At 41.6% G+C, this 25,449-nt stretch overlaps 1 protein-coding gene across 1 annotated transcript; it reads right to left on the bottom strand.

Annotated features, from left to right (window-relative positions):
- Positions 1-18,545: 18,545 nt before the first annotated feature.
- LOC128296854 (probable rRNA-processing protein EBP2 homolog) lies at positions 18,546-20,119 on the bottom strand. Its single transcript, XM_053032358.1, has 3 exons — positions 19,946-20,119; positions 19,750-19,857; positions 18,546-19,650 (listed from the first exon to the last, which is right to left on the bottom strand). Exons 1-3 carry the CDS (start codon positions 19,970-19,972, stop codon positions 18,730-18,732), a joined length of 1,056 nt encoding a protein of 351 aa, XP_052888318.1. The 5' UTR covers positions 19,973-20,119; the 3' UTR covers positions 18,546-18,729.
- Positions 20,120-25,449: the final 5,330 nt, after the last annotated feature.

The raw sequence follows: 25,449 nt of genomic DNA, 5'->3' as shown, positions 1-25,449 counted from the left end.
CACTCTTTGACTCTGTTTCAAATCTTTGAAAAGAGTGATTATTCTCATCTCTAAAGTGTACGCTTTCTGTACTGCCAGCGCATAGAAAGCGCAGTTAACAATCGAAAAGTTAGGCAAATCGTGAAGAGCAAATGCATGATCACATGGGGTCACACACTAATCCACAGTCACGAAACGATCAGCAGGACGATACGCCCATGTGTCACGAAGAAGGAAGACATCAACGAGAAGGACACAATCATGAAACAAGTCCGATGTGCGCTACGTGCACAAGTGTGCGAGAGTTTACGGCGGCCTTCAGAGAATTTACTCCGATCCGCCGAACATTCGATGCGCGTTAACATTCCACGAGCGTTTTCGCGTGGGTGCAAGCAAGAGAGAAATAGCCGATAGAGCGAGCGCTTCTGCGTTCTGCACAGAGTCAAGTCGAAACGTGGCGTTTGGGCACTTCTGATGTGTGGAGCAATATCTTCGTGATTAGTCATATGCTCTTAGGTTAACATTTACTTTATCGCACCTGATAAGCGCTTTGCTGCCAAGTTGTAAAAAACATCTGTGTTCGAAATTTCACTTTTTCACTCGAAAACACTTTGGCTTCTCTCCCTTACAGTTGTGATTACTTCTTTGTTCATTTGCAGAGTGAGAAATAAGCTCTCTAGGTTAAACATTTGGATTTGCTAAGTAAAAAACAAATAGCTTAATTGTAATGTCACATATAACACGAAATGATTGGATAAATTTCACAAATCCTTAATATGATACACAACCCTAGTTCTACTTAGCTATTTTAAGTTTTCAGTTATTTCTAGCAGTATTGCAATGAACTTACATACTTTCAACAACGTGTGCCTTAGACTGGATGCTCTAAACTGAGAGGTTGAACCGCGTGCGGCTGCTCATTTACTATCTCTCTCTCTCTCTCTCTCTCTCTCTCTCTCTCTCTCTCTTTCTCTCTCTATCTATCTCTTATTCGTTATCGCTGTCCTCTCTCGCGTTGCTAGTCACTCTTTATCAGGGCGACTGTCTAATCCCTCCCGACAATTTGAGAGAGAATCCCATACAAAATTTTCGCTGTATTCTCGCCTTATTCTGGCTTTATTGGGAGAAACAGAATAAGGCCAAATGAACAAGGCGTGAGAGACGTCATTCATCCCGTGGTTCATTTTTCTGCTTCATTTTTCGGATGGTTTAATGATGCGCACAATGATTACAACACATTCGCAGATTTTTTTTTATATTTTCACAAATGTTATATTTATCACTTTTTATTTTAATTCACTGATATTACACGCACACATAAATTTCACCTTAATTAATTAAACACTTTTTTCGCCATACCGCGAAGTCTACTCGAGGCCTACTTTGTTGGCCTTTGTTGTTTTGGTGATGATTTTTTCCTCCAGGTTTTCGTGAAAATATCGAGACAAAACTGTAATTTAAAACAAAATTAATGAAAAGCGAGTACTCCTTTAGCGTGTTACACAAATTTACTTACTTTTTATGAAGATTTAACACAAAATGTCTTCATTTTATCGATGGCTTCACCTCGTACATCCCTCACTCCCGGAAGATGACACACAACTGAACACACTCGGCGGTGACACCAAATGTGTGTGTGTAGCGAGAAGAGGGAGAACGAGCATTCCCTCCCGACAATTTGAGAGAGAATCCCATACAAAATTTTCGCTGTATTCTCGCCTTATTCTGGCTTTATTGGGAGAAACAGAATAAGGCCAAATGAACAAGGCGTGAGAGACGTCATTCATCCCGTGGTTCATTTTTCTGCTTCATTTTTCGGATGGTTTAATGATGCGCACAATGATTACAACACATTCGCAGATTTTTTTTTATATTTTCACAAATGTTATATTTATCACTTTTTATTTTAATTCACTGATATTACACGCACACATAAATTTCACCTTAATTAATTAAACACTTTTTTCGCCATACCGCGAAGTCTACTCGAGGCCTACTTTGTTGGCCTTTGTTGTTTTGGTGATGATTTTTTCCTCCAGGTTTTCGTGAAAATATCGAGACAAAACTGTAATTTAAAACAAAATTAATGAAAAGCGAGTACTCCTTTAGCGTGTTACACAAATTTACTTACTTTTTATGAAGATTTAACACAAAATGTCTTCATTTTATCGATGGCTTCACCTCGTACATCCCTCACTCCCGGAAGATGACACACAACTGAACACACTCGGCGGTGACACCAAATGTGTGTGTGTAGCGAGAAGAGGGAGAACGAGCATTTTTTACTCACGGAGTAACAAAGGCGGCATGCTAAATGAGTTACTTTGCCGGGAGGGTTTTTTACTCACGGAGTAACAAAGGCGGCATGCTAAATGAGTTACTTTGCCGGGAGGGATGTTCCCTGTGAAATCTATTTTGGGAAATTGTAACATTCTATTGAGGAGTAGTTGTAACAGGAGCATTTTTGTGATTATTTAATATGTTAATGGTCAAATGATTTGGCCCGGTTGCGTTTTTTTTATTATCCTGATGATGATAGACCATAATAGCATAAAATAACTATTCTTTAATCGATCGGTAAAATATTGGTTTTACATTAATAACGTAACCATTGTTTTCGAACTAGGAACAATGACTGTTTCAGATTTATTAATTTATTTATTACTACGTTCGACGGCTTTCGCCGTATGATCATCACCGTTTTGATCAACTTATAACAGCAACTAACACACCAATGCGCATAATCAACATGATAAGAAGGCGAGAGACGAACGAGAAAAAACAATTTTGAGTGGAAACAATCTGAAACGTGTGTATGAAACGGCCGCTCGGCGTGCTTTAACATATATGTGCAAGCAGGAAAAATATACACTTCAGGCTGAGCAAAAAGAGGTCCATGAGATTGTTTCTTCCTTACTTTCTGCGTGTGCTCTCAAAATTTCGTATGCTCTCACCTACTTCATTTCACATGGGAAACATTCTCACTATAGGCGCTCCGACTGGTCCACGAAATTTCATACAAAATAGAATGATGTGGAGTCGGGACTCAAAAAATCCGGACCTACTGGAATTATACTCACGATAGAAACTCCGGCTGATCCGGATCTTCATACAAAAGTCGCCCTCAAACAGCCGGACCTACCGGAATCATTCTCACTATTGAAATTCCGGTTACTCCGGATCTTCATGCAAAAGCCGGACTTAGTGGAATTATTCTCACTATGCAAAACTCCGGCTCGCCGGATCTGTCATGTATGCGTATCTTTGCGGCGTTGTGACGTAATTTTACTTGGACTGTTATTATTGTGTTTTATGTTAATTAGCGATTTTATTAATATTGTACATGTAAACTCAACGCGTTTGCTTGGGTTTAGCAGAATATTTAAAATTATTTTTAGGTAGCAAAAGTTTCCATATATTTCCAAAAAACTTCTCAATAACTAATAGGCATAAGCATAGCAGGACTAATAAAGCAAAAAAGCAAATTGTCCGAATTTGAATTCGCGATACTATTTTCATCAATTTTTTCTTGGGTTAATTAACTTTTTTGTATTGTTCAGTATGTTTGCAAAGGCAATCACATCATGATCATGTGACATCCAGCAGTTTACTACGAGGTTATATTATAAATTAGGTTTGAAGCAACTTTCTAAGATTAGTCGTTCTAAATCGGATGTTCTTCAGTTTTGCTTGTTGGTCGGCGGTGGTCTCATTTTATAGTGCGTCATTTTTTTTTGTATCGTCAAATTTCTACGAACGACAGCTCTTCGATGACAGCAGCCTAATTTGCAAAAGCAAAATGAAACAGGTTCATAACACTAGGCGTCTCCATATGGAAATGGTACGTAAGGCACTAGGCGTCTCCATGCAGATTTAATTTAAATGTAGTGTTTAGTCAATGCTGAGAGAAACATTTTGTACAGCACAATCGCTCAGTGCTTCATGTCATCTCTGAATGGTTGCTTAATTTAATTTAATTTAATTTAATAATATATTAAATATTATTCATATGTGACTGTAATTCTCCATCCATTCTCCCCATAGTATCTTCGTTCTGATATTGCCACACAAGACGGTGCCTGGCCGGGAGAAGTTAAAACCGGATTACATACACTACATATAAGCTTCGCAAGTGATATCTACACCTCTTGTAAGTCTTCATCCAATCATTTAACCGGAACATCCGCGAACATCTCTAGACGAACAGGACAAGGACTACTTTAGCCCTGTTGGTGGTCGGTCAGAGGCTCTGCTCCCTTGTTGACGAGCCGCTGTCAACTGCTGGGATTGGATTCTCTCGAGAGTAGACGCATTAAGACACAGGCTCTATTTGTTGTTGGTCTCTTGCTTGGTAACATCGACGCACTTGGGTACGCGGAACTTCGGATGCTTGAGGAATGTCGATTTACTGGTAGGGCGTTCAGATTGTAAGAGAGCTACATTTAGATGCTGTCGCTTCGAGGTGTATAAGAATACATTCCTTAGGGCTCATTCAATTTTTACGTAACGCTGACAGGGGGGGAGCGGGTCATTACCAGCGTTACGATTTGTTACATAGGGGGATGGGGAGTTTTAACGTTTACGTAACTTTTTGTTACGTAACATAAAGTAAAATTTTACTTAGATTCCCGCTTCACAGCCTATGTATGAAAAATTAACATATTTAAGGGATTTTTATACAAATTCCATGTTATCTATCTACCGTATTTTAGCGTGTATAACGATCCCCCAGATGAGTTATCCAAGATTTTTGGAAAAAAAGTTTTTTTTCTTTTTTTTTAATCAATTGCAACAATTTTATCGATACAATTAATAGGATAGTATGTATGTATGTATAGGATTTACAGGGTATCCCGCAATTTTTTGACAGTTTCCCATCAATTTTTGAACCTGTCCCGAGATTTTTTGACTGCGTCCCAGATATTTTTGAATCCGTCCCGAGATTTTTTGATTGGGTCCCATCAATTTTTGAATGCGTCCCACAATTTTTTGACTGCGTCCCACCAATTTTTGAATTCGTCCCGAGGATTTTTGACGGTTTCCCATATATTTTTGAATTCTTTCCAAGGTTTTTTGACGGTTTCCCAAATAGTTTTGAATTCGATCCGAGATTTTTTGATGGTTTCCTGAATAGTTTTGAATGCTACTTTATGGAGCGTACTTCTTACTAAGTCGATAATACAGGGTTTTACACTTTAGTTCAGACTGGCAGCACACATTTTTTGACACGCCGCACTCGATTTCTTGTCGCCGGCGCACATTTTTGATTGCAAGCACCGGATTTTTGATCAGGAGCATTTAATTTCAACAGCCAGATGCTTGAAAGCTTTTCGGCCGCATGTTTATAACCCCCCTTGTGAAAGATTGGTTTGAGTTTGTAGCATTTGTTTATATGCAATATTGTTTGTTTTTTTAGTTACTTGATAAGTTTTGGTGCAAAATATGTTTAAAAAATTGTGAGAAGGTTTAAAAAAACATGTATTGGGTAACGTATTTCAAGTATTATGCCCAAAACGCTCTCATTCTATATATGCAACAAATTTATTTAAATGTGCAGCAGTGGATCCTTGGAAATAAACCTATGTCCATAGGATTGGTTCAAAATTGTGCTAACCGTCAGAATGGCGCCAGATTTCTAATCTTCTCCAGAGCTATTCACGGACATCGGTGTAATAATTTTGCTTAAACCTCATATATTCCCACGTAATACTGCTGCTGCTAACAATAGTGTTGTGTGTCATTAGACAGGTACGTAATTGTTCGTCCGAAATTCTTTAACTCACCCACGATCTTGTTTACAGGTATCACACAGGTATCGCAACGTGTTACACATTAGGAACACATTTAGAGCTACGCATTTCAAAGAGGTACTGTGTATTTTATCCTTGTAATACAATAAGGAGATAATTCTGTTCATGATAATCCTACAGCAAACTTGGATACATCGGAGGCAGTACCTAGACGCCGTAACAAAACTACATCTGACGAAGGTCGAAACCGTGTTGTTACAGCGTACGAAAATGGTGCATCCGGCAAAGATATTGCAGAAATGCTAAACATCAATCGAGGATTTAATAAAGTTTATTGAGCTTCAGCGGCGGATCAAACGGTAGGCGGAGTAGGCGGTCGCCTAGGGCCTCGCCGTGTTGGGGGCCCCAAAAAATTTGTGCCGATTGTGCGATTTTTGAAAATTTTACAACTAAGTTAATTTATAGCAAAAAAAATTAATTTACAAGGTAGAAAATTGATCAAAAATAACTTCCTTGGTTATATAAAACATTTATTTCTATGTGATAAATTAAATGCAGAGAAGAATATCGACTTTGTGACTTTAAAGTATAAACGAAATTGCACCAGGACCAGGGCACTAATTTTCCCGTTGGTAGAGAAAAATTTCTTCGAAAACTACCTGTTTCCGAATGTATAATACCAGGAGAGCATCCACGGAAGAGGTAGCACCTAGTACAGCAATTTTGGTCGAAAACCGCCGAAAAGTATGCAATGTTTAAACACTAACTTTCACGTTGGTCGTGAAAAATTTCTTCGAAAACTACCAGTTTCCAAATTTAAAGTACCAGGAGAGCATGCACAGAAGAGGGTAGCTCCTGGTACTGCGCCGTAAGGTATGCAATGTTTATACACTAACTTTGCAACCAACTTGCAACGCAATGCGCCATAAGGTATGCAATGTTTATACACTAATCTTACAACCAACTTGCAATGCAAGTTTGGTGCAAGCAAGAAACTTGCAGCAAGATGGCGCGCAAGATGGCGCCCAACTTCGTACTTGCATACAACAAAATTGCATGCAAGCTTGCATGCAAACTTGCATGCAAGAACTTGCATACAAGAACTTGCATACAAACACTTGCATGCAAGTTTGTTGCATGCAAACTTGCATGCAAGTTTGCATGCAAGAATTTGCTTGCAAGAACTTGCATGCAAGTTTGCATGCAAGCTTGCATGCAATTTTGTTGTATGCAAGTACGAAGTTGGGCGCCATCTTGCGCGCCATCTTGCTGCAAGTTTCTTGCTTGCACCAAACTTGCATTGCAAGTTGGTTGTAAGATTAGTGTATAAACATTGCATACCTTATGGCGCATTGCGTTGCAAGTTGGTTGCAAAGTTAGTGTATAAACATTGCATACCTTACGGCGCAGTACCAGGAGCTACCCTCTTCTGTGCATGCTCTCCTGGTACTTTAAATTTGGAAACTGGTAGTTTTCGAAGAAAATTTTTCACGACCAACGTGAAAGTTAGTGTTTAAACATTGCATACCTTTCGGCGGTTTTCGACCAAAATTGCTGTACAAGGTGCTACCTCTTCCGTGCATGCTCTCCTGGTACTTTAAATTTGGAAACTGGTAGTTTTCGAAGAAAATTTTTCACGACCAACGTGAAAGTTAGTGTTTAAACATTGCATACCTTTCGGCGGTTTTCGACCAAAATTGCTGTACAAGGTGCTACCTCTTCCGTGGATGCTCTCCAGGTACTAAACATTCGAAAACAGGTAGTTTTTGAAACAGTTTTTTTCGGTGGTTTTCGAGCAAAATTGCTGTACTAGGTGCTACCTCTTCTGTGGTATGCTCTCCTGGTATCGGAAAGCTGAAAACAGCTGGTTTTGTATGGAATTTCGTACCAGCCGAGGGAAAGTTTGAGCGAAATGAAGGATGCTTTCCGTTTCATCCATCTTCCTTACACTAGCGATCGCTCTCACGAATTTGATAGTAAGCAATGCAATAGTGATGGGCAAATTTATTCCACACTGCAGGTGCAGGTGCAGGCACACACTGGGACGCAGTCAAAAAACCATGGGAAACTGTCAAAAAATTGTAGGATACCCTGTAATGACAATCGCTTCACTGACACGTCTCCATGCAGTAAGGACCCATTGACATATATCTGGAATGGTTTGTTTTTCTTATTCTTCTTGAAGGAGTCAGATTCCACTTATTCCATTCTTTTCTTAATAAACCCTTTAACGATATTGGTTGCAGCTGACTGGTTAGACCTCCAAAAATTACCTCTAGAAACGTTTTGTTTTGAGGAACAATTTGTTTAACTTTGGTAGATGACCTCTACACAGCGGCGGATCAAACGGTAGGCAGATTAGGCGGTCGCCTAGGACCTCGCCGTGTTGGGGGCCCCAAACAATTTGTGCCGATTGTGCGAGTTTTGGGAATTTAGCAGCAGAGTTAATTTATAGCACAAAATCTAATTAAAAAGGTAAAAAATTGATCGAAAATATCCTTGGTATATCGAAAATATCCTTGGATTTTATATATCCTTGGTTATATAAAACATTTGTTTCTATTTGATTAGCTATATCGGCCCGGTTACACGACTACGCAAGAGTAGCTATGCAGTGCACTCAAACTCCTTCTTTATCGGCACGGCATCCTCCGGATATTAAAGCCTACCATGTCTGACTTTTTTTTAATTTTATTTACCCGTGGGATAGTCAATGCTGCGTACGACGATTTGGTGGTCCAGATGAAAGTTTTCCGTGGTCCTGTCTTGTGCAGACCGAATGCGCTACCAACACACCATCTGGCCGCCCGGTGAACCGTTATATGCCCTTTTACTTCAACCTATTCACGTATTCTATTTCTTTAACGGGATTTTTCATCTGTTCGTAAATGATCTTACCGTTATATGCTAGAATAGAAACCATGCTTGTTTTCACTTCCGTAATATTCGCCAGCTATTCCCATTGGGATACTCGTGATGTGGTATTGTTTTCTCTCACCAATTGAACCGTGAAAATGACCAGCCTACGTGTTTCGAAACAGTATTGTGGTGGAGTATTGTGTTTAGTATTTCGATTGTCACAATTTCTGCAAGTTTGCAAGCCGGTAATGATGTTATAACCGACACAATCTGTCAGTGTACTACGACATAGCTAGCATTGTCATAGAATGAAATCATATCGCAATCATTAGAACTCTCTTTTCCGTTCGATATTTGATACTTCATGGTTCTTGGAATACCTTTTCTGTCTTTCTTGATTATTACTTACTAGCTAATCGGCCCGGTTACAGGGCTATGCAACAGAATTCCGTTGTGTGCGTAAACTCAAAGATGTTTAAAAAGAGGGTTTCTTCCCAATTGGTGGACGTTGATATTATTTCATTTAGTTTAATAAATTATCAAAATTCTCACCTCGGGCCCCTTTGACTCTCATAAAAAACTATTTGGCAAAGCATATTCCAAGTCACATTGAGCTTTTGTTGTTGTTATTAGTTTTAACAGACCTTGAGCCTTGAAGACTTCGTTCTTCTCTTAGTCTGATATAGCCATTCCTCTGATCTGGACATCTAGCGTCGTGTTTTAGATATTTGATCTTTGTGGTTGATAAGTCCCGAACCTTGGTCAGTTATCACGAATGAAATGTATCGTAAAAATATACGACACGTCGTGATTGCGTTCAGCTCCCATCTGGATCATATGCAACATATCATTTTAACATAAGTATTCCAAATTACACTAAAGCACTTCTTAATATTTTTGCGTCAGATCCCCAGTTGCTTGCTATGCATTTATGCTTTTCGTAGGCATCGCACATAATTTCGTCGTCGTCAAAAGTCGACGTCTTTCACAATTAGATAAAAGTAACTGATTGGATATATCTAAGGTTAAGTAGCCATCCACATTCAGGTACCACAGATTTCCCTTTTTTTTCTAACTTTTTCCTCACAGACAGTATATGTGAGTCATGTCTTTCCAGTAACAGACACATGCATGTTTAAATTTCATATGGTGCCATTTAATCAGATTTAGCGGCGCCAGTCTTCTTTAGACAGGACCGGTGCAAAATTACTACAGAACCAATCCCTCGTTCCCAGGAACAACTATCCAGGTTGCGGGTAAATAAAGTTAAAAGGCCCAGAATTTGCTGGCGAATATCTCTTGATGTTGTGTTTGTGTCATGGGTTATTGAAATACAGACGATCTGAAAAAAATATTGACCCTACTAAAAATCTTCTCGGTTTCCTGGTTTGATAAAAATTTCTCTATTTAAACTGAGAAGTAAACAACATAGCACAACAACAGCAATTACTCCTGAAACAATCTCGCATTTCTGTTAGTGAAAAATAAAACATGAAAAATTGCAGCGAATCAAGCAGTAAACTTTAACTTTAAAATATTTATAAGCTACTGTAAAGCATGATATTATTTTAGAAAATAATGCTGCTATCTTCGTGGATTCAACGACCATTTCTGGTCTTCCTTGATTTGTATTAATCAGGATAGTGAGTCGCTCACTTGGCACTTGGAAGCGTTGGAGCGGCCCGGTGGTTTGATGGTAGCGACGCCGGTCTTCACACGATCGGACCTGACCAAAATCCCATCCGAATCAATCACCCGTACGCAGGACTGACTATCCAGCTTCGGGTAAATAAAGATACAGAAAGCCAGAAATGGAAGGTTCAGACCTCTTAGAAGAAGTGAGTGCTGCGTACGGGGGTACGGCTCTTATAGGTCGTTTAAGAAACCGTTCAGACTGTATCACCGCCCAAAATTAAAATCTTTTTGAAAATCTTGTAAAGGATCCGACTGAAAATGCAAGAAAACGCGCGAATACCCAAGGACAACACATAAAAACCTTCACAAATTGCGCGTCTGTGGACGTCGATACGTGTAAAAACCATTTGGTAAAACCATGATATACATGGAAAAATACATTGTTGGCGAGAGGATCATAGAAGGCGCTGCAAGAAAGGAGTTAAAAGAAGAGATGTGAATTCAAAAATGATCCATGGATGTGGGAAATAATATTACCATGGAAACGTTATGCGTCGCCTCCAACTAAAATTTGTATAGCGATTCGAAGCTGGATTGTAGGTTCAGCTTATGTCCACCCATCCCAAACTGTCCAAATATTTCATCATATCCCCGTGTAGAATATTGTTCAAACTACATTGTTGTAATCTCGGTAACATTTGCATCGTTGTTAGACTGGAATTGTTCTAAAATTTCCAATTCTAAATTCATACGGAAATTAAAAAAAAACACGATAAAAGATACTTGAAGAAATCAAGTATGCATTGATATAAAAACGATGTGTTCAGTGAATAACCTATCATAGTAGTCTTGCTAAAACATTGTTGGCGATATCGTGCGTGCTGAAAGCGGTCTCGTTATTTTGCATTGAAAACTCAGTTTGTTTGAGAAAAATTAGTGAGTGCTTTGTGGTGTTGTAAACCTATAATTTGCTACTAACTATTAAATTGTGCATGAGCAGCACGTAGTCTGTTTCATACTGATGTAAATGTGACGAAATGATCGCCAGTGTCTTCACAATGACCGACGAGATCGGTCCAGAAATTCTTTCTTGACGCACGGACAACCGACCTAAAATTGGAGCATCAAACTTCATACGCGAAAATCAAGCGAACAAATGCTGGGCAAGTGTGAAAACCACTATAGCGTTGCCGCGCACACAATTGTTTTCAGATTTCCGATACCAGGAGAGCATGTACTTCAAGAGGTGACCCTCAGGCACTCAGGCACCTGAGCCCCTGAGTTACTGAGGGACCGGCACTCATGAGTGCCGAAGAACTAAACCGATTGAAAACTGTATCTTGGGCGAAAACATCGTAGAAGGCGTTGGACTAATCAGGAATCATAATTGTACGTAAATCGTAGAAAATGTGATCCAAGTAGTGGCGTTATGGTTCTTCTCAGCGCATACAATCGTTTATATATAGAATAGCTTAACGGCCCGGTTTCACGGCTACGCAATAGAACTCTGAGTTGTACGCAAGGGAACTTTGTTTTTGATACTTTGCTGATGTTAGTTTGATCATAGAGGTAGTCTTTCAACACAAAAACTTGACTTGATTTTAGTTTTCAAATGCTAAAAGCTATGCAAATCTAACCGGCTGCGCATAACAAAAATTATTATTATTATTACCCAAGCAGCCTAAAGCAGCACGAGGCGCTGCATTATAGCTATATTTGCTTCACATGCTACTTTTAACGCTAAAGTTTCGCAGAGCGCTATTTTAGCGATATTGTAGCGATTTTCGCTGCTGTAAAAGTTATGCTGCAAGAAACCTCTCATGCAGCGCTCTTATAGCCAATTGTATGCCAATGTCGTGAAGTCAAACAGTTTCGCTGCAAACAACCTCTCCTGCAGCGGTTTTGCAGCGATTCACGTTGACTGAAAAAGTTTCGCTGCAAGCAACCTCTCCTGCAGCGGTTTTGCAGCGATTTTGCGGCAAATCGCCTTAATACACACAGTATAAGTTCAAATATAGGTGTGTGTATGTCATTTGCCATCTACATTTTGGTACGTGAGGTTTGTTCTTGGAGAATTTAGTTGTGATAAAGCAAACATAGTGAAATGAATGCAAAAAGGTTGCGGAAGTCTGGTGTGTTATACCGAAAAAGAGATATGTACATGAAAAAAAAGACCTCAAAAGAAAGAGGCACCACAAATTCCAACTGGAAGCATCGAGGAGCCCGGAAACAGAACCATAGAAGAAACAGAACCATATCCAAATAGTGAAGCAAATTGTCACTTTCCTAATGTAATAACAGCAAACGAATCAGGAAGTGATGAGGAGGAAAGCAGCATGTCAACGAAACATTCAAATTTTAAGGACATGGACATACAAACATGTTTAGCTATTTAGCGATAAATAGAGCGCTTCAATACATGCGCTGCATATTGCCGAAATGTAGCGCTCATGCAGCTAATCTGTAAAGCTTTACGATAGCTGCAGCTGTTTCACGGATTGGCTGCATGAGCGCTACATTTCGGCAACGAGGCAGCGCTGCATTTCGACTGTTTCGCTTCGCTCTCGTACATCGTATTGAAGCGCTCTTTTTATCGCTAAGTAGCGCTGCATGTTGCTTTAGGTTGCTTGGGTATTATATAAATTTTGCGTTGTTTGCTTAATAGGATACACAATGTTAAACAATCCACATAATAAAAAATAAATAAAAGAATCGAAATTCTCTACTTAGTAACTCGCTCATTTTGTATTGCAAATCGTACTGGACTACTCGTATATTTCTGTTATCAAGACTCGGATTACAAGTTGGCTGCCCAAAAGCACAATTTGAAGAAAATGATTACAGGTGGCCCAGCGGCGGATCAAACGGTAAGCGGAGTAGGCCCTTTCTTACTGCGCTTTTCGCTTTGTCTCATTTCAAGGGCCCCCTCCTTCATCGTTTTAAAAATTAGAGGCCCCAACTATAATTCCGCCCTGGGCCTCCAAGGGCCTCCAAGGGTTAGCAGGTTAAACAAACAAAAGGCTAAAGAATTTGGGAGAACGCGGACTCGCGTAGGCGAGAACGAAAGTGGGGCACAGGGACATTGTAGTCGAACAAGTGATACGAGCTGTTGAAGTCCGATAGCGCTCTAATAAAAGGTTCGTTTGAACCGTACCGCGTAAGGCGAGATGGGATGTGTAAGGGAGGTCTGTTACGCAGACAGCGGGATGGTGCATATAGAGGGATAGAAAATAGAAGAGAAGGAACATCCAGATTATGGGAAAGGAGATTTGCGATGAAGCAGGACCGGTAGTGGGAATGGCGAGCTTCAATGGAGTCTAGACCAAGAAGTCGACAGCGGACGGGATAGGAAGGGGGAGTCAGTTGGTAACCCGTAAGCAAGCGACGAACAGCCACACGGGTAAATCTTCGCTGCACACTCTCTAGTCTTGCCATTGCTGTCGAGCCTGGAGGAGACCAGACAACGGCGGCGCAGTCCAAGGTGGATCGAACCCAGCAACAGAACAAAGCCTTCAGGCAGAGAGGGTCTCTCAGTTCGGAGGAAAGGCGGACAATTAGACCTAGACATTTGTTGGACTTAGCTATAACGTGATCCACGTGAGCGTTGAAAGAGAGTGTCTCATCCAGCCACACTCCCAAGTCCTTCACTGAAGATACACGACTTATCACAGTGTTATGAAGGGTGTAGCTGAATGGAACCTTCACTGATCTTCCAAACGAAATGACACAACATTTATCGGGACAAAGTAACAGGCCATTATTATAACACCAAACGGAAAAGTTGTTGAGGAAAGTTTGAAGGGAGCAACAATCCGTTGACGATTTCACAGGAAGGAAAATTTTGAGGTCGTCCGCGTAGAGCAGATGACCATTGGGAGGGAGAGAGTACACACAATCGTTAACAAATAACAAAAATAGGAGAGGACTAAGGACACTCCCTTGAGGGACACCAGAAGAGCCTACAAAGGAGTTAGAAAAACAGGACAACACCTTAACTCTATACGATCTGCCGTTGAGGTATAATTCCAACCAGGCCAGTAATCGACCCCCGAAACCAAGCTTTTCGAGTTTGGCCACCAGGAGATCAAGCGGAAGACTGTCGAAGGCCGCTTTGAAATCCGTGTAGACAACGTCGGTCTGGCGGCCGGAAACCATATTATCAAAGGCAGCGGATACAAGACACATAAGGTTGGAGGATGTAGTACGTTTGGGGATAAAACCATGTTGATTAGGAGATAGGTGGGGGATAACTACAGGAAGAATGAAGGAATGTACTGTGGATTCCATGACCTTTGATGGGGAGCAGAGCAATGAGATACCGCGGTAATTGGAGCATACGGAGCGGTCACCCTTTTTGTGGATAGGGATCAGCCATGCACATTTCCAGATAGATGGGAAGGAACCCTCCTGAATTGATGTGATAAAGATACGCGTCAGGAGGAGAGCGAAGAATGGAGCACATTTTTTTAGGATAGACGAAGGTATGCCATCAGGGCCAGGAGAGTAGGAGATTTTGAGTTTGGAGATTGAGGAAAGCTCATTCGAAAGACCGATGGATACATGGTTTAGGGAGAAGACATCACGGGGAGTGTCAGAGAGACCGTCAACCAGAGGTGATGCTCGGCTGCTTGAGTCGACAAATACCTTGGAGAAGTGTTCGGCGAAAAGATGGCATTGATCAGAGGGAGTGGAAGCGGTAGCAACATTCAAGGATATCGTGGAAGGGATACCATTTTGCTTACGACGTGAGTTCATGAATCGCCAGAAAGACCTAGGGTCGGCGGAAAAGCGGTCTTGCAATCTCACAACATATGATGCGTAACGAAACCGATTGTAAGCACGGTAGGCGTTGGATGCGTATTTATAAGTGCGTAGGGAGATAGAGTTACGATTGCGGTGGTAGATACGAAGCGCTCGGTTTTTATCAGACTTCAATACTCGTAGAGTACGGTCCGACCACGGGGGACAAGGAGCAGGTTTAAGGGAAGGACAGCACAGGGGGAAAGCTGCGATGATCGCATGGTTGAACGAGGAGACGGCGTCGTCGATGGTGGCAGCGTCTTCGATGAAAGACCAGTCTATGCGGGATAGTGACTCAACGAGTTTGATGTGGTCCATTTTGCGGAAGTTGAAACCTGCAGCGGCTCGGGGAGATCGCGGACATTCGGCAGATGGCGCCATCGGTGGCATATATGACACGGTTAATTCCAAGACGGGATGATGATGATGGTCGAGGGCCAGGATAGGGCAGGAAGCGACTCGTACACTTGAGCTGGTCTCAGCGGCGTTGCTATTCGCAAACACCAGATCCAGCTGGCGACCGCGGGAGTTTACTACCCCTGATAACTGCAGCATACCGTTAAAAACCATGCCGTCGATGAAAGAGCTGGAACCATACGATGAGCGATTCGGGATGAAGTAGGGTGGCAGTGAGGTTACTGGGTGCCAGGAGATCGTAGGCTGGTTGAAATCGCCAAACAACAGCAAGAGATCGGTCGGTTTCATGAGTGAAAGAATAGCACAAACACTCTCATGAAGATTATCGATCAACTCGTCAGAAGAGCTACGATCGGGTGGAATGTATATCGCACCGATAAAGAGAGCGCATCGGTTCAATTTGATACGCACCCACAGAAGCTCGAGCGATGGGTAAGCGTGGTGAAGCGCTGAGGACGCGAGAGAGGTAGTGCACGCTATGAGCACTCCGAAGCCGCGAGTACGGGAGCTGTTGGCAGGATTGCGATCGCAGCGGTGCACGTTGAAATTAGAGTCGACTAGCATTGCAGATGGTATAGAATCGTCCAGCCACGTTTCGGTGAGCACTAATACTTCCATGTCGGTTTCGCTTAGTGAGAGTCTGGCGTTTTCGAGCTTGGTGCGTAATCCTCTTACGTTTTGGTAATAGATGAGTAATTCAGTTTTACATATCGAAGTGTCAGGATGGTTCAGTGGCGTGTCTCGGGTGCTAAGTGTGGCTAGGGATGAGATTCTAGCGTTGTGGCTTTTTGTGTAGAATGTTGCGGTGGTACCAGGAGTGTGAATGGCTTGACTGTGGAGGCAGGAGGGTCGCGTGAAGTCTGGTGCCAAAAATTCTGCGTGGTATTAGTCGTGGTACGGTGATCCGTGAATTCACGAAAAACTATTCCGGTATGCCAGGTGGATGACGAGAGCGCCTTCTCTTTAAATTCGAGCGACATCCCAACTTTGAAGGACACAAAGGAGAGTGTGCTCGGATCCCTATCACGTGGTAGCAGTCTGATGATGATGACGTCATCTGTACCGAGTTGAGTTGTTACCATCTCTTTGATTACAGCATTGGAAACCTTAGGGTCAATTCTGGTTAAATACAACCAGAATCTAGGCTCCTTGTTATCCGTGAGAGGGACGGTCAATGCAGTAAGAAACGAGGGAGAGATAGGTGCGGTACCGATGGCAGTCGATACATGTTTACTCACGGCATGTAAAACTTCAGTCAGGCGTCCATCAAACTCACGCAGCAGCTCCGTCTTCAAATCAACCAGCGCGGTTGAGAGCTCGCCGAGTAAAGCCTTACCGTTGAGTCGGGAGGCGTTGCAACCAGGGCACATCCACAGGGATTGGGAGTTTGGCCTGGCCAAATCAGCCAACGTTGCATCACAAACTCCAAGGCATGCAAGGTGGTAGGCAGTGTTGCAGTAACCCACACACTTGTAACCTTCTTCGGTCGTTACAGGTAGATTGCACGAAGGACAGTCCGCCATGAAGATGCTGTTATGATGCTGCCGGGAACCAACACAGGCAAGAGGCGATGCGATACAAAAGTAAACTGAAGACGCGAACTGTTAAACAGTGATATAAGCGCAAATAGTGCACGAAAAACAGCACAACGTGTCACAGAGTGTAACGGCCGACCAGACACGGGAACAGAGTCAACGGAAAAACGTGATGCGCTTTGAAAGACACTTAGAAAAGGCACTTTTACACGGAGCTCGAAGAAGCGATGACTGATCAAGTGCAGTGAAGTGAAGATTTTTATATAGAGATATTCAAAAAAGTATGGAAAACCGTCAAAAAACCTTCGGACGGATACCCTGAGAGGAGAAGGCATTCAAAGTTGTATGGCCCAGGTGGCCTTATTGAATGATACTACCGTAGCCAATTACTCGGTAACTTGAGGGTCAGTTATACGGATATTGCGCTCTACGTGATTTAAGCCGTTACAAATTTGAAAAAATTTACTTATTTGATTGTTGAAACGAAAGTGAAGCAGCTGTGATTAGGATTAGAAATGTTAAAAATTAAACTGTATTTCGAAAGATGACTTTCGAGAGATGAGATGATGAGAGAGCATTGTAGTGACTTGAGGAGGAAATACAGTTTTCGGATCACACTAAAACGCAACACAATCGGAATACATCTATTCCAGCTGACAGTTCTAACTCAACTGAATCATTTAATTTTGTCTTCATGTCTTTTCTCCTATTCCGCTGATGTGTATATTCGTTTCTCTCTCCCTCTCCTCTTCTCCCTATACCTCATAACCCGTACAAACATGAAAGACTATAAAAAGTCATGCCATTTAACGCGCGTGATTGCTTTATATTTTTTGCACCGTTTCATACCGTTTAAGGCAATTAGTCCATGCGAAACGAAACGGTAAGAAGAAACAGATCGCTATATGGCTTGGACAGATTGTCTAACATTGCCTGAGAAATATTGAAGATACATTTCCTTTTTTTGCTTTCGGTTCCGCGAAGTACGGCGAACGTAACCTACACACGTTGTACAGGAACTTTTTCGACAGGCTCCTCAGCGTAATCCATCGTTGAAAGCGTGGTTTGGGGCTTACTTCAATCATTACTAATAATTTACACTTCGTTTAACACAAATCTACTTTAAAGTCAACAGTTGCAGGCCGTGTCAAACCAGTTAGTGGTGGTACATGTTTAAATTCACTACTCAACCTTCTGCTGAAAGGATGTTCTCTACGGGCGTTCTTTAACATCAAAGGGAAAGTTCAACTCCCTCCGGGGGAAGTAGCAGAAGGAGATGGAGGGCATTACCAACATTGATTAGCAGAAAGTTAACTTTTTTAAACGCATAACCTGTCTTCGCGCTTAGGTAAGGTTTAGAGTTGATCGTAGGAAACACAAAGCAATCCCCAAGAGGTCGTTTGATCTTGTTAAAACCGTGTACAGACAAGGAACAAACTTGACCAACATGTTTAAAAGGAAATTGTTTCCCACTCTTACAAGTAGTTGTTAATCAATTTATAGGCACTAAATCAATATAAATGTCAATATTCTCAACATTCTAACTAAAACACTTATTCCGTTTTTTTTTACTTAGCGCATAATGGTCGCCATGCATTTATGCTTTATTCTGTATGCAAAAGGAAGAAAAACTTAAGATACGAGCAAAAAAAGGCTTATGGTATACATTAAATGTACATTATCGTCAAGTGTTCACCACCATTAACGATCTATAGGTTGCACACAACGGCAAGCGTTTAGGCGGGTGGGAGAGTTCACTTCTTGCGACCACCACCCTTACCACCCTTCGCCTGTGCTCGGCGCGATTTTCCTGGCCGATTTTTCGCTCCCGCCCCTTTCACTCCCTTCCTTCCCGCGCCACCCTTGCTGCGGGGCGGACCATCATTCATGCACGACTCGCGGGTGTTTTGCTTCTTGCCCTTCTTCCGTCCGCCGAACCCAAACTTTGCATCGCGTGCCTTCCGCTTACCACTGACGGCCCGCTTTCCATTCTTCCCGTTACCCGGCCCCTTGCCCGACTTGCGGAACTCACCCCGCGGTCCGTCGTCATCGTCCAGGAAGTCAAGATTGGATAGTTTACCCTTGCGGAACTTCTTAATGTCGCCCAGCATTTTTCTTCGCTCCTCGTCACGCTTCTCCGTCGCCTGGCGCTGTATTAGCTTGCCCATGCGGCGCTGCTCCCGCAGCTGCCGAATACGCTCCGACTTGGCAATACCTTCCTGCTTGTCGAGCAACACCTTCCGGATGCGCTGCATGTGCTCGTCCGTTTTGGCCATCTCGGCAAAGTAGTCATCCGGGCGTTTGGTCGCGACACCGAGCTCGTGCAGCTTCCGGATGCCCTCGATGGTGGCGGCCTGGGCCTGCCGGTGGAACAGTATCTCCCGCTTGAAGTCGTTCAACACGGTGTCGGTTTCCGGCGCGACGTACGGTATCTTGCGGTTGCCCTTGAACTGGTTGGCACGCTTTTGCTCGTGCTTTTCGATCTGTATTGCAAGCTCCGGTGTGAGCGGGGCCAGATCGTTCACCAGCTCCATACGCTCCAACCAGGGCGCTTTCAGGGTGCATGCTTCTATCGAAGCCTTTAGCTTGACCGTATCATACAGCGGGGCGCGTTCGTTCTGCACTATCACGTTCAAACCCGGCTTCAATTCGTTGCGAAGAAATGCTTGACGTAGCTGTCGTACCACACCATAACGGAAGGTAACAAATAAAGGAAAGAAAAAATACCAACTAAAGCCACGCTGTTGTGATTGCACTCCCGACGGGAACCTTACCTCCTCATCGGAATCATCCTCATCCGTAAAGCTTGATTCACTTTCGCTACTGTCGGCAAATTCTGCCCTAAATTTCTCAGGTACACCATTCTTTGAAGGTTCCACACTCTAATATAATGAAGAAAGGTTAAAATAAACGAAAGAAAAACATTAAAGAATCCTTTCCCTACCACAGCAATCTATTAGTAACACTCACTTCAACTGGTTCTTCTGCGAGCAACATTTTGTTTCCAATCAAATTAAAGACTACAGTATCGTGTCACAGCCGCACAGCTTTAATGAATCGGATAAAGTATTCGTTTTTATTACAAAATCCAACAAATTCGATTCGACCGGCACGCTACACCACACGAGCACGTTTATTTTGAGAACGATGTAAACATTGGTTTGACATTTCGCCATGGCGAGCGAATGACGTTTGGAAGCTCTACAACGTCAACGAGCGGCAACTGTTGTAGAGCTTCGAAACAAGAAATTGTTCGGGGAAAAAAACAAATGTTCCGCTTTGGAAAGTTGGTTTAAGATAAAATGAGAAGTTTTTATATTGATCAATCATTAAAATTAAACTAATAACATAGCTTATAAATTGTACAACTCATGAAAAATCACGAAAAACCGCATTACTTTGAACAGAAAATAAACCAAATAAAGTCCAAGCTTGATTGAATCACAAACTGTTTATGAATAGTTAAAAATGTTTAGAATGGGATGGAATTGGATTAAACCACACTATTTATAATAATTTTGAAACTTTTTGATATTTTTTTCTGTGTATGAGAGCTTCAATTGAGGGCAATTTCCTTGTCGTCGTTGACAGCAGAAAACTGTCGACGGCTATCCAGATTGATTCGGCGTACAGTTTCCTTGAGGAATTGATTCAAATGGAGTGTGTAACAGCATTAACTGCAGTCGTATCCGTATAGTCCTCGTATCTCATCCATCCTGGTTACCATCACCTACGCCAATACCGAACGAGAACCTGATCGTATTAATCTGATCGGCCGAGGAAAATCGGTTCTCACTCGTTCAGCTTTTGGCTGCCTCGCAAAACACACCGAAGCAGACCCAAAACGCTCCGGAATAGCTTTGAATCTGCATAATTTTCCAATTACCATGCTACCGCTGGCCGCAACATCGTTTGTCGGTGCTGCATGCGGTTGGAAAACTCGTGCGATAGGACAAACCCGGTGTGAGCGAATCGATGCGACCCCGGGTGTGTGCTTTTGGCCAAGATTCGGCGGGAAAATCGTTCATCGGTGGTATGTTTGTTTGCGCTTTGCTGCGCACACCTCACAATAAAGTCAGAGATATTACGGTACAAACAATCAATGTGTACACTTACCCGAGCCGAATGCGGTGGCCGTGATTGCCCGATTTGCCGACACAACCGATTTGACCGCATTCGCTTGCGGGTTTGACGAAATAGATTATTTTGTCAGTAAAACTGTACTGTTTTGGTTATGTCGTGGTGCTGACTGGTGAATCTATGGTCAGAAAAGGGTGTAATTTTCCATAGGAACCCGAAATCTAAATCGGTATAAAACTCATCCATCTTAATTTGTTAAAAGAAAACAAAATTTGAATTAATTAAAAACATGTTTCAGATCGTTTGAGTAAAATAATTGTGCCTAAACAATTTTAGAAGTAACAAATGTTCAAATACGGCTGCGTTACGGCTTTCAAAAAACGCGCGCGTGTTTAGTTGTGCTGCTAATTGCATACATTTAGGCGTGTAAAATTAAATATTACAACCAGGTGTCAATTCGATTCATTGTTCTAAAATCTTTAAAATCGTCAAATGAATATTAGACTTTGTTTCTTTTTCTTCTTTGCTTTTGGCACTAGTAGCAAATAAGGAAGAGTAGTAAATTTGGGATAGGATAATGTTAGCGACATTTCGGACAGTGATGATTCGGATGTTTATTCTATCGTCAGTCTTCTTGAGCGTGTATCGTCCTTTTAGTAATTTTAGATGTATACATACAGCTTTCATTCGTCCGTTAGTTCCTACCATTTCCTACCCCAGTTTTTAAGTGATTACCTTAACCGGTTAACCTTAGTATCCCCATCTTGAAGATTTTTGACCACTACCTATATGTATGCAAGGATAATACATCGTTCTGTTGTTTCTTGTTTAACCTGTTCTAACATTTTTATTCAAAGATAAATTATTTGACTTATTATCAACTGCTCTACTAACTATTATTAATTACTAATATTAATGAAAATGCATATGGAAAAAAGATCTTTTCTAAAAGCGTATTATTTTAGAACTAAATGGCCCTGATTATTTTTAATCCAGTTGAAGCCACGTTAACGGGGTAGTTTTAGCCCTTTATATTGTGTTTTGCAGTGTCCAGAGTTCGGGAAAAATCGAGTCGAAAAAAAAGTTCATATAAATTTTCAAAGTTTGTAATTCATCTTATTCTAAATTATTTAAATTTGTTGTGAAATAAAGACAAAAGATCAAATAAAGATAAAGACAAGCTTTACAATATATTTCTAACAACAAATCGAAGAAAGTGAAGAAATAGTGAATGCTTTACGGGAAAACAATGATTTTTTGCAGATATCTCGAGTTCTGAAGATGGGCAAATGAAAATAATGTTCTTGCCCAACCCTATATCGGGTAATTTCGAACAGAGCTACAAACTTTCGTGCCATTTCCATAAATAGTTCGTACCCTCGGGATGTTATGAGTAATGCTTATGGTAACAAAAAATAACAGTTACTGTTTAAATATCTCATGGAAAACCTGTTCAGAGTACGGATAAAAAATTTTCTAAATATAAAAAAAGTATTAAATAATTTTAATAACTAACAAATAATAAATATTCAATAATAATTGATAGTTTAAATTTTTTAAACTATTACTTTGTTTGATTAGTTTTACAGAGGTTTCGTGCCTATTGGCTGACATTCGCAACCTATAAAACCAATAAATGATTAGTTTGAGTTGCAACTCCACTACCATGTGGTGGGCACATTCTAATGTTACACAACTTTCACCGATAAATTAATATAAACGTTCGTAAATTTGCATCCAGTCCATCTAAAGCAAAATCTTCCATCAGTGTAATCTGATCGAGTGACGGCATGTGGAGTATTTATTCTAGCAGCGGTGCAATTCTCTGTCATAAATTACGATTAAAACATGCGATGTGTTTCGGAGAATCAATTTTCGCTGAACGTAAGCACTGATGAAATTCAGAGTAGGATAAAAGCGGTTTTCACTAAAAATCCATGCGTAAAAAACTGCACTCATTTGCTTTGGTTTGTTTGGTTCGACAAAAGGTGCGAAACGATTGTAATCACATTGCTAAAGCTTCAGAGAGCCTTTTGATTTAATGCGTAAACAGGTAAACGTTACTCGCCGCTTATTGTACCGCTTTCCCCTTCAGCTTCAGGTTGTTATAGGTACACAAATTAATCTATTATGTATGCCACTTTCCCCGTTTTATTGAATAGGTTAGTGACAGCAACATCCATGATTACCATCGACGGTAAACAATCCGGACGGTGGAGCAGTTCATTATTTTTTGCTACGCCGTCCGATAGTGATTATGACGATGCCGACAATGCTGCTGTCACGAATGTCTCTTCGCATAAAAACACAAGCCGCCCGGCGCAAGAGACCAACAAAAATGGGAGAAAATGCACCCAACCGGGAAACGGGGGTGATTAAAGTCCTTTCCAGTCGAACACCCATTTCCCGGCGGATCGTCGGTTCGGTCGAATGCGAGAAAGCGCATCAATAGTGGTTCTTTATTCAAACGCATCCGAAACGGTGAAATGTGCTGCCAGAAAGGATTTTACGCTACACCCGGGGACCCAACGCTTGCAACGAACATTACCGGTTGACCAGCGTATGGGGATGAATCGGGCGCGAAATTATGTGGCGGCAGTCTGGTACCGCTCACGGTGGTGTGCGGCATAATCGTTTGTGGATATATTTGTTGTTTTGCTTTTGGGAAGATTCGGTCATTCGGGTTTTGTGTTGCGCATTGCGCCGTTCCGTTCTGTTCCGTTTCTGGGCGCCCTTTTTGGCATAGCCGGTTGAGCACTATTAGAATCAACGTGTTTGGTGGGGAGGGAGGCTCTTTCCTGGTTGGGTTTTAGTGGATTGGGGGTTGGTTGATGAAATATTTCTATGGAAGCATATAAAATTTTATTCACGCCCAATTTAGAGGTTTGCGGTGAAAGCATAGCGCATGCATGTCGGTGGATAGCGCCGGAATTTCAGCTACAGGGGTGGTCATTTTATTTTCACTTCTGGGTGAGTTGACCGCTCAGCGTGCGCATTGCAACGGGAGGAGGATCAATACCGAAATCCAATCAACTCGGTTTCTTGGTCGGTGTGCTTTAAACTATTTGTTTGTTAAATTATTTATTGACTGCAAGCGTTAATTGGTTGACCCTATGCGATATACCTTATATGTTTTATTTAATGTTTAATTATACATTTTTCCAATCGTCGTACGTCAAGCATTACCTATTGTGGATTAAAGACAACCATAACAGACTCTTTTGAATGGTGAAAAAAGGAAACTGATGAAGATAATTCAGTGCGACAATGTTTGCTCTATTTTCTTGTGGATGTTACGCCACCTGCCCAGAACCTAAATGATGGTCCATGCAGCACATAAATGCTAGTTTGTCTTCTGTCTGCTTTATTCGGCACAACAACCGCAAGTGGTCCGCATCCTGCCATATCTATAGCGTTCTTTGACTTTATTTAGCTCGAATGTTCACTTTCAGTTCCGCATTTCGGAACCAAGGCAAATCGATGTAGCATATCTGCTAAACAGCTAACGGCAAAACCTCACACATTTCATTAGCTCGAAGCATTGTACCATTCTGGACAGAAAACGGTGGGTGTAAACATGAATCAACAAGACACATTTGGTAAAAACGTAAACAGGAAAGAGCTGGACTCATTTTACAAAAAAAAGGACAAATTTTTCAGCCAACAAAGTAATCCAAGTTATTCACTATCGTAAAGAGCTTCATACAATCATACATCAATCATTATCCATACATCAGTTCATTATTCGATATCATTTAGTGTTTGGAAGCTTATTCACGGCACAATGATCAACTTTCAAAAGCTAGAACGTGCAACATCGTGATCGGTGCTTGTATGGTCGTGTTTGAACTCAGCATACCAGCTAAAATGGTTGATTTTAATGGTGCTGAATTTTACGATACTTATCAATTCAATGCAACCTTTTTTTTCTAACCAAATGAAATTTTTTAATGATATTCTAAATTATTGATGTTCAACTGGGTGTTAAATGACAACAATGGGTTTGAGTTTTGATGTTTTCCGGCGCTTCGTGGTCTTGGCCTGCGCCGTCGTTAGCCAAGCCATAATCCCGGTCTGTCTGGTGGACGCATCAACGGCATCCCTCTAGCTTAATTTGGACCTACCAAGCCTCCTCTGTCCATGAGGACGACCTAAAACGGCTTTTTGGACAGGGTCGTCCGGTGTCATTCTCATGACGTGACCAGCCCACCGGGGCCCATTCTGGTACGACGCTTCTGCTGTACGACGGTAGATTCGCCGTACAACTCATAGAGCTCATCATTGTAGCGGCTCCATTGTCCTTCCACACATACTGGGTTAAAAAAACCTTCTGAGCATCTTCCTCTCGAACTCGAGTAAGAGGGTTTGGTCAGTTTTGGACAAAGTCCATATCT

Source organism: Anopheles moucheti, chromosome 2 (genome assembly GCF_943734755.1).
Source record: "Anopheles moucheti chromosome 2, idAnoMoucSN_F20_07, whole genome shotgun sequence".
NCBI lineage: Eukaryota > Metazoa > Arthropoda > Insecta > Diptera > Culicidae > Anopheles > Anopheles moucheti.
The sequence above is the reverse complement of the archived record's forward strand: the minus strand, read 5'-3'. Positions and strand labels throughout refer to the sequence as shown.